At 42.4% G+C, this 12677-nt stretch overlaps 2 protein-coding genes across 2 annotated transcripts; one reads left to right on the top strand and one right to left on the bottom strand.

Moving 5' to 3' along the window:
- Positions 1-279: 279 nt before the first annotated feature.
- On the top strand, positions 280-4885 carry LOC125543908 (uncharacterized). Its single transcript, XM_048707407.2, has 5 exons — positions 280-534; positions 1003-1179; positions 1731-1871; positions 3970-4155; positions 4317-4885. Exons 2-5 carry the CDS (start codon positions 1026-1028, stop codon positions 4631-4633), a joined length of 798 nt encoding a protein of 265 aa, XP_048563364.1. The 5' UTR covers positions 280-534; positions 1003-1025; the 3' UTR covers positions 4634-4885.
- A 377-nt stretch (positions 4886-5262) lies between these two features.
- On the bottom strand, positions 5263-8212 carry LOC125543907 (mitochondrial carrier protein CoAc1). Its single transcript, XM_048707406.2, has 7 exons — positions 7304-8212; positions 7111-7196; positions 6784-6991; positions 6517-6646; positions 5872-6056; positions 5654-5785; positions 5263-5556 (listed from the first exon to the last, which is right to left on the bottom strand). The coding sequence occupies exons 1-7, from the start codon at positions 7469-7471 to the stop codon at positions 5446-5448; spliced, it is 1020 nt and encodes a 339-aa protein (XP_048563363.1). The 5' UTR covers positions 7472-8212; the 3' UTR covers positions 5263-5445.
- Positions 8213-12677: the final 4465 nt, after the last annotated feature.

The following is a 12677-nucleotide window of genomic DNA, read 5'->3' as shown; positions in this document are numbered from 1 at the left end:
CGGGTCCGTTATAGCGACGGGTATCCAAACCATCCATCCACCAAGACTCGGACAAAACTATTTGCTTCAAGTCTGCGTGTGTTGCGACGTACACGCTAAAGTGAGTGCACGAGATAGGCTAAGGAGACTCCTTGTGCAGCACTTCAGCCTCAACTTACATTTTTCTGTTACCTGCAAATCCTGTACACATACACGTGTTCATCACTCGCCGATAAACATGGTTGCGCTGGCTAAGTCAACACAGGAGCCATATAAATTAGTAACCGCGTTTTGATCTCGTGTTGCTGGTTTAGTAAAGAAATGCAATGGCCAGTTTCATAAGTTTTAGCCAGGAAAGACCAAGAAATTTGAAGCTGAGGGTTGCGGGTTGGGGCGCCCGGATCCGATGGAATTGAAGCAGCAACGACTCCATGCTGGAAGCCATAAAGGGAGGAGCATTTTATTCCTCTGCATATCCATCCCCTCACCCTGTCCCTCTTCTCCTCTGCTCTGCTGCAGCTCCTCTCCATTTTCTCATCCTACCCAGGAAACTAGGTAAGATATCTCCTCCTTTCCTTTTCTTTTTCTCCTTTGTTTCTAGCGCCTTTTGGAATGATTAGATGGGTGTTAATGAGTTATATAGGTGGTTAGATGGACGGATCATTTTTGTTTGTTGTTATCTTTTCTCGACTCTCGAGCCTTGGCGCATTTTCCTTGGGTCCCCCTCTCCTCAAATTTCAGTAACCATGAACGGACCTGGTTGGTACATGAGGCAATACAGATCAGGACAACCAATTTTTTTTTCGAGAAGGAGGACAACCATGGATTGCTTCAAAATTCAAAACTAAGCTAGCTATTACAAGGAGATTCCTGTTTTCATCCTGTACCACCTTTTAAGACACAAGCTATTCAGAATAATGGACTAGCAAATCAATACAAATTACTGTAGCATTTAGCATTCTTGAGCACGCTGCAGGCGGTATGTTGTTTTTTACATGCTTTTTCCTACACCAATTCTTGCAGTGTAAGAGGAAGCACAGAACGAAATGTTTTTCCAGCGCAAGAATTCCAAGAAAGTGAAAAACACCGATGCATCATCGCCCAAGAAGGACAAAGATAGCCGTGGGAAGAACGACTTCTTCGATCGCGCCAAGGGTGGGTTTGGTGCCCTTGCAGGAAGCATCAAATCAGCCAAGAATGGTTAGTCATTTCGTTTCAAGAATGCCTTTCCGGCTTCCAGCAAACCTCTTCATCATCTCAGTTCTTGAACCGTTCACAGTGTTTGTCATAACAAGTACTTAACCGATAGCAGTAGAGTTCTGATCGACACAGGCACTAGGAGTATTTTTGGTTGCTCAAATCCCATGGTCAGTTCAGTAAAAGATATCTCGTGAGTCAAATAAATGAAAATAGAATCGCTAATGTATCCTTTTATTTTTCTGATGAATAAATAGGTTCAGAAAACAGAAATACTTATTCTGAAAAGGAGATTTGCGTTTAGGCCAGAAGAAGAACATTTTTGACACTGACATCAACCTGACAGCTGGATGGTGGATATAACAGCAATACTTAATCAAACCATAAATTTTCAGAGTTGAAATGATGTAATTTAAGAATTTTCGTATTAGCTCTCAGAATTTTTAATGCATTGCACATTTCTCCCAAATTGGCTGTCCCAAGTCTTGACAGACAGTTGGCTACATGTAACCTTAATAATTTCCTCCTGCCTGACCTTCGGGCCTCATCTACAGACGCTGAAGAGAGGGCAGCAAAGGTTCAAGAGGATGTGAACGCCGGCATTGAAGCAATCTTGGAGACGGGCTCAGGCATTCTTGAGAAAGCCAAGGAGGATGTTGGAGGCCATTCAGAAACGAGCCTGTCGAAGGAACTAGGTACATACAGTAATATTCAATTCGGGGCCACTTGAAACGGAAATTTCCGGGACCTGCAAATATCGCAAATTTCCTTGCGATTGCTGTCACCTTCTGTTGATTCTGTTTGACCATTTCACATGGAAAAATATATACTCCTATATATGATTCAGCTCAGCTTTCACCTTCCAATTAGGTCAAAAACAGTTATAAACTGAGACAGACGTTTAGGGAAAATACAGAAAAATACTGTACATCACTCAGGAGGCAGTACATGCTCTCTTTTTTATGTTGCAGAAGTAGATACTTGAACATAGATGTTTGCTTCACTCTGCGCTTTCTTAAGCATAAAACGCATAGGAAAATGGGGGGAAACGCTAGTCTGTGTATAGGTGAGATATCCTTTTCTGATATGGCCTTAGAAGGAAATCAACGAGGCATGTGATTAATTACAAAAGGGAGACGTAACAGGTAGTGATTGCACAAGTTAATTCCATCCATGATTCCCAGAGTAGGTTGATTCAGGTCATGCGAATGGATCATGTGAGATTTATATCACACTATGCATGTTGTTTTTTTCTAACGGTACCATGTTTATTTGAACCTGCGCAACAATCAAACAAACTGAAATTTGAGTTTTGGATGTTTGATACTGTGACTTAATAAATACGAATATTATGTTAAAACTTGATCCAAATGATGGCTTGAAAGGTTACTATTTCGGCGGCCCGGCCCGGCCCGGCCCGGCCCAAGCATCAAACTAGAGTTTAGTTTTGAGCATTTCATAGCTATTTTTTGGCGGCCTGTCTTTAGCTTTACTTCCAAGGAAAAGTAACTTTGTGCACAATGATTGTGCTGTGCAGGACGCTGGAGTAGCTGATACTAGCGTTTTCCAGCTTGTGTTTTCTCCATAGAATAGAATAGAGGGCCACTCGTGATCCGAAATCGCAAAGAAGCGATGTTTATAGGCTAAAATACTACTCCCTCGTAAGATAACACTCTTATATTAGTTTACAGAGGGAGTACTATTCAGAACATCCCTGATTGTGAGCAGAGACTTTGTCGGATGTTTTTTTTTCTTTCTTTCCAATAATATTCTGATGAAGAGGCAGTTTACAGCTCAAGGACCCAATGTTGTTGCTGTGTCGTCGTAGCTGGCGTCCATGTGCCGGTGCCAGATGGAGTAGTTGACCTTGATACACACGCATATTGTACGTGCAACCAAATCCTTAATTCGGCCAGCATGGAAACAGAAACAAAACTCCTGAACAACGCAGGGCAGGAAGGTCCAACTGTTACGCCGTATATTCTTATGTCCGCGGATCAAGTAAAACAAATGTAGAAATATATTACTGTATTTAATATATTATATTGTTAAAAAGACAGAACCTTGATGAGTACGTACGTATTTTATTTGACCCAGTTGGACCAAATGACACTCTGTATATATGATGCAAAAAATTCTGCATCGTGCGAGCGAGCAGTAATGCCCACCAACCACTATACTAGAATCAATCAATGCTTGCAATTTGCCAGTGTGTGAGAAGTAGTGTATTTAGCTGTCACCTTCCTGCCCCGCCCTGCCCTACCATACTACTAGAGCACTTCGGCACTCTTCTCCTGTATATATAGTGCCCAGCCCAAAACATTAGCCTGCTTCTCTTGATCTAGATCAAGGAGCTCCGCTACAGCCCTGACTCGGAGATCCAAACCCAGGATTCCTGAGCTCCTCATACCTACAAATTATTAGGTCGTGCTTTTCGGCTTCCTTCTGTCTCCTTAGCTTTCCCCATTTATTGCAACCTTCTCAAATCTCAAGATTCCAACTGGTAAGGCTCTTTCTTCCTCCTCTTCACTAGTAGTTTGATTGATTCAGCCTATACTATACTATACCTATACTAGACAAGCTTCTGTCTCTCAATCTCTTTCATCTTGTTGAGAGATCCGATTTACCAAAGTTTCCTAATGTTTCTCTAACTACTATATTAAGATCCGTCTCGTCCATATGCAAACTTTGGGCTTTACAGTTTCTTGATGGCATGACATCAAATCGATAATACCAAAGTTTTTGTGGTTGAAATGCCAAGTATAGTCTCTCAACACTAGTTAATTTCTTCAGGTCAAGGAAGTGAAGAACAAGGACAGAAGGACATGGATGCCTTAAGTTCAATGCTCGACAAGGCGAAAGACAAGGTGAAAAGCAACCCTGATGTGATGGAGAAAGTCAATTCGGTCCTCGACAAGGTTAAGAACCACCCAGAAGTCATGGAGAAAGTTGCTGAGGTTTTACATCTGGGAAAACGTGGTAAAAACTTTTGATCCATGCAAGTCTAATTTGTACAGTTAGGAGTAACAAGATATTTCCTGACAAGTACTTGGTTTGTTGCTGCATCATCAAACTTCTCTAATACTAGTACTAGTAATGTTTTGACGATTTGGGTCATCTTTGATTTATTTACTATACAGAATCCAAAGAGAAAGAACCCGAGGCCGAGGACAAGACAAAAGAAGGCGAGACCTCTGCCGACAAGACCCAAGACTCAAACATCCTAGACCAGGCCGTGGAAGAAATTCAGGCTGTTGTGGCAGCTGTGCAGCAGCAGGAAACAACCGGGGATGAAACTCAAGTTCCAGTCGAGGCTGCTGCCGAAACTGACGCTCCAGCTCAAGAAGAAAAACGGGAGGTGGAGAAAGACAACCCCAAGAACCGAATCGACTTCCTTGGATTCTTCGCCATGATCTTTGAGAGGTTCTGCTCCCCAGCTGACAAGAAGAAAGACTAGTTCCGTGTCAGCTGCCGGATTTATCCATTTGTCTTCATCAAAACTGAATGGTCCGCATGTGGGGTGGCTGTGGATGGATGATGTACAGTTTGCACTTGTGTGTTCTTTTGAGATTTGTTTCATTTTGGGATTGTCCTTAATGTTGATGGATGCAACAACAAAAAATGTGTTTCATTTTTGTGTAATTATTGTCACTCATGGATTTGATCCTATTTATGCGAATGGAAGGATTTAATTCAATTTCTTTTTCAAGGCTTCAGTGTAATTTCTCTTGGTTAATATGATGTTACTTAACGATGCACTCAAGTTCTGGTTCTATGCTGTAGATAACATGATTTTCACATGCACAAACAGAAAGAAAGGGAAAAAAAACTTGCCAAAACGAAGAAGAGAAAGATCTAAATGTGAACCTTGCGATGCCAATGAGAAGATTTGAGCCAAATGAGGCAATAGGGAACTGATTCGTAAACTTGATGGTAGCCAGGGTTCACCTTTTCATTTTTGCTGACCTATGTCAGAAATGCAATTTATGGGACAGCGGATGCGCGAATGGTTCGACAACGCAGCTCAAAACTAGTACTGTACATTTTTACTATTGTATTGCCGATGCAAGGCAATCACAAATAAAATGATTTATCAATTCAATTATTCAAGAAGCACAATCAGTATACAATCATATCCAAGTCTGGAGCAGCTCAAATGCTCAACTGGGCTGTCATTCTTACAAATGTAACAGTTAAGTTGCTATTAAGACCATCATATGCAACATAGCTTACAAATGAGACCCACAACGCAAATAGGTCGATGTTGCTTCATTTGTTGCTGTTACCAGTCAACGGATGAGCTTTCTCGCGTGGAGGTACTCCCAGCAAATTTTTCATCATGTCATATGTGGTGAAACCAATAGCAACTGAAGGGACAACCTGAAATGGATCGATTTTTAGAGAAGTTACACATTTAAGATACAATTCAAGAAAAAGTGAGAGTATACGATATCTGCCACTTCTAATCCTCAATTACCTTGACATAATTAAGGCTCAAGCCAGCGAACAGTTGTCTCCACCCCTGGCACCGAATGATAAGAAAGAGACCCTGAAATGTTCCTCTTATGCGGAAGGCATCATTTGCATTCTGGGGCTGCTTGTTCTGAACCTGAACATATGACAGCAGAGAAGCTAATCAGAATTGCAATCGAACTTACAATCCATAGATTATCATGACTACAATGTGAATTATACCTGCATTTGCCTTCGGACAACATCCAGTGGATAAGTGAGGGTTTGTCCAAAAAGACCAGCCAAAGCCCCACAAGAGAGCTTCAATATAACAGATCTCTTGTAATCTTCTGGAACACGAGATTTTAGGTCCTCATATATGTAAAATTTCAGACCCGCGTATGGAAGAATACCGATCAAGGTTGGGCCTGACAGATAATAGAAATTCGATTGTCATGCAGTGTAATGCTATGGCCCAGATGAGTTTCACATAACATTTAAATACATGATTTTTCACATGTAGAGTACTAAGTGGTACATAGTTTCAAATACCGATCAGGGTTGGACACAGTAATGTATGTAATTTCAAATATATTTTTCAGAATATTCATGTGTTAGTCCATCATAAACTACTCTCATATATTGAGTCCTCGCAATTGCTTTTAGGGTCACCTAATACCACTATGCCAGTGCGTGGCAGTATTAATTAGTGATACCAGATATGGATGAGATAGAGTTGCATATGCATTCCAAGCATTAACCTGAACTTTATTTATAGCACCCTTGTTACAACATAAAAGCTTTGCAAGTATGGAACATTAGCTGAAGTGATACCGATTGAGTAGGCTATAAGAGACATGATTTCGCAAGTTGATAGCCTTGACATACCTATCCCACGGTACAAAGATCGTACACCTCCTTCCTTGTAAACAGTTTTAAAAACATCCTTTACACCATTATATACTGGTTGGCGGCCAAAATTTCCCAATGAATTGACAGGTTGGGCTACATTTGAAACCTAGTGAAGCAAATTAATAAGAATAACCATGAGCCAATGTGACGATCAAGAAATTAGTCCAATATCACTTCCATTGAAGGAGACTCTTTATTACATATACAAAAAAGAAAAGCAATGATCAGCACGGTAGTACATACCTGGTATGCCAGCTTGGTCCTAGCCAAGTCTAAAGGGTAGGTACACAGAACTGCAGTTCCGCCAGCAGCTGAGCCAGCGAACAGATCAACCACAGGTCCTGTACCCACTGATGGCGCATTATTCAGTATCCAGCACCTATACTGCTCATATGTCATGTAATGCAATGCTGCATATGGAACAATCCGAAGCACACTCACACCATTTCCTCTGCATAAACGATAAATAAAATATCAAAATAAGTATGCTGAACTTACCAGTAAAAACTCAAATATCAAGGCGCTGAATTCAACAGTCAGAGCATAAGGCGTTTTCTCCACTTTACTTACTTGTAGAAACCTCGAATTCCCTCGTATTGCCACAGCTTCCTCAAGGATTGGACAATCCCAAGGGATTGAAACCCTTGGGTTCTTGTCTAGAAAGAAACAGCAGACATGTTCTCCTAAGTTAATAAAGGAGCTAAATACCCATGCAATCACCACAAGCAACAGAACTGGAACTGAATGATTAAGCAATCCATACCTGCAATAAGATCTTTACCCTCTCAAGTGGCGCGACGGCAGTCTTTGCGAATGCACCAGCTGCACCACCAGCAATAAGCTCCTTGGCATAGACAGGTAGTAAGCCCAAAGCATTCACTTGTGCGGCGGTTGAGGCAGATGAAAATGTGGATTCTTGCGAGGAACCCATGTTTCCAACTGGCTGTGCAGGTGGGAATATGTCCTCACCACTATTAGTAACATTAACACAAAGGAAATCAATTCAGAGCAAAGAATATCTTTTAGAGGGCAGCAGAGTGTTGCCAAGAATATGTCCCCGATAGAGGATATCCAAATGGGAAGAACAAATCAAAGCTTCAGTTTGTCTCCTCAGCACTCACAGTAAGTGATAACCCAGGATAAACAAGAAGCTGAGCTGGCACAGTACAATCTGGGTAACAATCGCCCGAAAAGACACACACAACTAAGCCAATCCTTACCCTCCCAAGTTAAATAAACAACCTAAAGAGGGATCCGGACACAGCATTCGCGTGGCCAATCGGAAGCTGTAGAGTAACTATTGACAACACTTGTGATATACTGTACTAGGCTCCAACAACACAGCTGAGGGGCTTCTAGAGCGAAAAGAGGATACGGGCAGATCGGAAAAGGCTCCGGCCCGCCGCTGGTGGCTGCAGGTGGAGTCCCTAGCCCATGGGACTATCTCCGGCGGCGGGAGGCGAAAGGCGTTTACGGGGGGCGGGGAGATCGGAGAGAAGGGAGCTCCCTCGCATCCAAATCCAAGTCGCTCCACCAAGAGAGTGGGGGAGGAATACTCATCAATCGCGGAGGATCTGCGGGGGAATTGGTGTGGTAGGCAGTGATTCGTTTCCTTGGATCGATTCGGCCGAAACCCGGGGTGGGGGGTGGGGGCGGGGGCGGGGGCTGGAGCAGCTCTTCTCCAGGAAATTCCAAGGAACGCTCAAGTGAAGAAGGTGCCTTGCGTGGGCAGCGGTGATGGGCCGGCGAAGCCTCCCTCCCACGTGCGGGAAACGGAGGCTCCACTCTACGTGCTGACACTACACCAACGGCAAGACTAGGCTGTCCGGTCGTCCTTTTTTCTTTTTTCTTTTTTCTTTTAATGATGATGAGGGGTAGGCTGTCCGGTCGGGGCACCCCTATTTATCGCCTTACGCGAGCAAACGGGAACGTCTCCCATGATGGTTCGGCCCATCAGCTCGGGAGGCAAAGGCCTGTTTTCTAGGTCTCTTTATCGCTTTATTTTTGTACTTTTATTTATATTTTAAAATATTCTACATATATACTCCCTCCGTCCCAAATTAAGTGACTCGACTTTGCACTAACTTTAAGACAATATTAGTATAAAGTTGAGTCACTTATTTTGGGACGGAGGGAGTATACAATAAACACTATTCAAAAAAATATTTTAAAAAATGTCGAACAAGTATTTAAATTTTTTAAATAAGTATTAAAAATTTTGAACAAGTATTTGAAAAATGTTGAATAAGTATTAAAAAATGTTGAATATGTATTTGAAAAATGTTGAACAAGTATTACAAAAAATTGAATAAGTATTAAAATGTTAAACAAGTATTTGAAAAATGTTGAATAAGTATTAATAATTGTTGAACGAGTATTTGAAAAATATTGAACAAGTATTTGAAATATGTTGAATAAGTATTTAAAATATTGAACAGGTATTTGAAAATGTTGAATAAGTATTAACAACATGTTAAATGAGTATTCGAAAAATGTTGAACATGTATTTGAAAAATGTTGAGCAAGTGTTTAAAATGTTGAATAAGCGTTCAGACAATGTTGAACATGTATACAAAAAAAATGTTGATCACCTATAAAAAATGTTTTTGACATATACGAAAATGTGCAGTGAAAATGAAAACAAACATACAAAAAAATGAAAAACCAAAAAAGGAGAAGAAAAAAGAAACCCAAAGAAAAAATGGAAAAGAAAAAAAAGAAAAATACTAAAGAAAGACAACAAAGAAGGGGAAAAACAATGAACAAAGAAAAAAATAGAGAAAACCAAAAAAACTGGAAATAAAACGGAGAATAAACAGTGAAGAGTGTGGCTTATTTTGTGTCAAGAACAGTCACCCTACTCATATATCACAGACACTAACCTAGCACAATGGCAAGCCACACTTACTGCTAAATCGGGGGAGTAGGGTTCAATTCCCATAAGCACCTCCATTTCTCTTCTCCTTTTTCTTTCATTAGTTGCACGTGAATGTACGACCCAATTAGTAGATAGCTTCAGTGATACGTCCTCGTGTGCTCGCGTAAGGAGATAAATAGTCGCCACGGTCCAGTCGTCTGGGCACCAGTATTGTCATTCAAAGACAGACATGGGCACCTAGCCAAATCGGCCTGGCCTAAACGGGCTAGGCACAGCACACGCCTATACACGGCATGTGTCGTGCTCCCTTGGTAGGCATGGCGCAACAAGAAAACAGGCCAGTCCACCCGCACATTTAGCCCGTCAGTCCATCTCAATGTAGGAAGTTTTTGGATCTATTTGGGTGGTTTGGGGGCTAATATATAAGAAAAACTACAAAAAAAAATAAACGGACCATGCCCGTGCTAGCACTCCTGCCCGCGATTTCCTATTTGATGTATTAATGTGGAGCATCCTACGATCATCCCCATGTACACTACGACAAGACATCAACCTCAAGCATACACCATCAGACACAAGGTGAACCCGTTCCTAAACGCTTCCCCTTTCCATTCGAGTGAGACATGGTTGCTACCTAAGTCAGGGATACTATGTGTGATCAGGTACATCGACCATCCCGAAGGAGGAGGAACAACCAACGTCAAGACTTGCGCAAGGTTTCTGCTCAGCCCGGAGCTTCCGGCCATTGCCCAGAACTTCCAGCCCCCGGACCTTCCAGCCCTCCCGGAACCTCCCGCCCTCGATACTCCAGGCGACGCCCGGACGCGCCAACTCTCTGTCCAGCCCGGACCATGCCCGGACCCTTCCCGGAACTTCCGGAGCCCGAACCTTCCGTCCCTGCCCGGAACTTCTGGCCTGCCTGCGCCCAGAGACTCGGGCCAAGGCCCATGTAGTTGTTTCGCCCCTCACTTACCCCTTCGTGGCCCTAGACTATATATACTCCTCCACCTCCACCATTTTAGGGTTAGCGTTGTGTTAGCTCATATGTGAGTTAGTGCTTCGCTCATCCATCCGGATCTACTCCATCGCGAGGGACCATCACCTCTTCAGAGAAGATCCACTTGGATTCAAGACCCCTAATGGGAAGACCTCAAGACCTCCTCACGGAGAAGAACCGGTTACCTATGTTTCGTCCTTTGTTGGATTCAGATAGTGTATCTCTTTATGTTTCAAGGATCTAGCATATGTGTGACCGTATCCTCACTGGTACAGCGACGTGCTAAACAAACGGTTTTTAATCCCTTTAGGCGACGGCATTTGGAACCATCGCCAAGTGAGTGTGTGCGATAGGGTGTCCTTCCCACACGACCCAGAAATCGTCGGGGATAGGCCCTCCTGGGACCCAGGCTGGGGCCGTGTGCGATTGGGTGAGGCATCGAAACCCAATCATTTCCGTAGGTATGTACATCCCACACGGTGAATCCCAGAAAATCATTTCCGTAGGTATGTACATCCCACACGGTGAATCCTAGAAAAACATTTCCGTAGGTATGTATATCACACACAGTTCTTTGTGTGGAAACGTTTGTGCAAGATGGCCTAACGCAAACAGTTCGCTGCCGGAAGCCGTGTGTGATTGTTAGTTGATCGAACACGCCTACTTTCTAGAAACCGTGCGGGTTGTTTGAGTTCATCGCCCACGGTGCTGTCTGAGTAACCGTTTGCAATAGAAAACCCCAATAAGCAGGGTAATTAGCCTATTATTGATAATCCATGTACTAATCAAACTGATATTTCTTATAAAACATGCTAGATATTTCATATCCGTATAAAAGCAACCAAGATTTCATAATCGAATAACATCATATAGCTTCGGCACTCGGTTAAGCCATTACACAATAGCACCAAGTTTCACATGCCGCATCAAAAACCTTTGGAAAGTAGCATCATACACGGTAAATAGACAGATGAATCTCATCTGGGAAACTGCAGAAGCGGAAGGCAAATATTGAGCCTTCAGTGATGTTGAATGTCCTTGCAACTTTAGGCCAGTGGCTATGGATAATTGCCCGCCCAACCTTCGTCCTCTTCAGCAAGACTTCAATATTATACCGTGGGTGTTGAATGAATACCTTCCTCACCTCTTGACCATGTAGGTGGTTTGAGAGGTAATCATCGGTGAACTGCTTTGAAAAGTACTGAAAACAAAGCTATGCATAAATCGTTGTTGTAAATTTTGAAATGGAGCAAGGGGTAAAAACAAGGTAAAAGAGTTGGTATCCTATAGTTGACAGATGTCTTCTTCATTGTGCAAACAAAGATCTTGTTGTTATTCGTCGCAAGTTTCTTCATCCTAACAATCTTTCTAAGTTTCTTGATTTGACTGATATTCATGGACATCTCATTTTCCCATATGCAAAATGGGTCGAACAGTGGGTCTAAGCCTCTGACAGTAGAACCTACATGTGCAAGACCAAATTGTAAGAAACCTAAATATTAGAATGATTCCTCCAACTGCACAATAATGTGCTATTAGCCAAAGGGCCCTGCTTGAACAAACCTCGATGGTAAACCGCAATGTCTCCCATTGTTTCCCTGCAACACACATAAGGAAGATCTTGATCAAGTTAACTGAGAGTTGTCATACTATCAGTAGAATATGTATTGAGTATAGCCAAATTCGATTGGTGTCACATGCATAACAATACAAAATTATACCCACAGCAAATGAAAATCAAATTGCAGAACTGAACCAAATAATTAAATGGACAGCAGACCAAATGAACCAAAATAGTTAACTGAGCACGACATTGCAGAATAAAAATATGTACCAGAAGATAAGACATTTAACAAAACAAAGAATGCTTGAGAACAGTACTACGAAATGTAGCAATTGTTGGACCAAAGTGTTAACTGAACATAACATTTCAGAGGACCAAACTGTTAACTAAACATCAGATTGCATATTAACATTAAAGAGGACAAATCACTAGAAGGCACTGGCGGTGGCCTCGAGAAAACATCATGAACTATATTTTAAAGTAGACAACCGCGTCGCGGTGTCGACGGTGGCCTCGAAGACAAGGTGCTCCTCCAAGATCTGGTGGTCGACACGCATGGCAGCCATAGCGACCTCGTTCGCGCGTGCGGCCGCATGCTACTGAGCTCCACGTTATACTGCATGCAAAATGGTTCTGGGCAACGCTAAATTGGAGGAGGGGCAGTGATTTAGGTCCTATGCAAGAGATGGGAATGAAAT

The sequence above is a fragment of the Triticum urartu genome, chromosome 3A, assembly GCF_056163025.1.
Source record: "Triticum urartu cultivar PI428250 chromosome 3A, HENAU_Tu73, whole genome shotgun sequence".
NCBI classification, from domain to species: Eukaryota; Viridiplantae; Streptophyta; class Magnoliopsida; order Poales; family Poaceae; genus Triticum; species Triticum urartu.
The sequence above is the reverse complement of the archived record's forward strand: the minus strand, read 5'-3'. Positions and strand labels throughout refer to the sequence as shown.

Excerpts from the sequence above, each read along its gene's own strand:
- LOC125543907 (XM_048707406.2), bottom strand. The coding sequence starts at position 7,471 with ATGGGTTCCTCGCAAGAATCCACATTTTCATCTGCCTCAACCGCCGCA. Across the intron at positions 6,992-7,110 it reads GGAATTCGAGGTTTCTACAA|AGGAAATGGTGTGAGTGTGC; the intron begins GTAAGTAAAGTG and ends TCGTTTATGCAG. Across the intron at positions 6,057-6,516 it reads ATCTTTGTACCGTGGGATAG|GCCCAACCTTGATCGGTATT; the intron begins GTATGTCAAGGC and ends ATTATCTGTCAG.
- LOC125543908 (XM_048707407.2), top strand. The coding sequence starts at position 1,026 with ATGTTTTTCCAGCGCAAGAATTCCAAGAAAGTGAAAAACACCGATGCA. Across the intron at positions 1,180-1,730 it reads CATCAAATCAGCCAAGAATG|ACGCTGAAGAGAGGGCAGCA; the intron begins GTTAGTCATTTC and ends CCTCATCTACAG. Across the intron at positions 4,156-4,316 it reads TTTACATCTGGGAAAACGTG|AATCCAAAGAGAAAGAACCC; the intron begins GTAAAAACTTTT and ends TTTACTATACAG.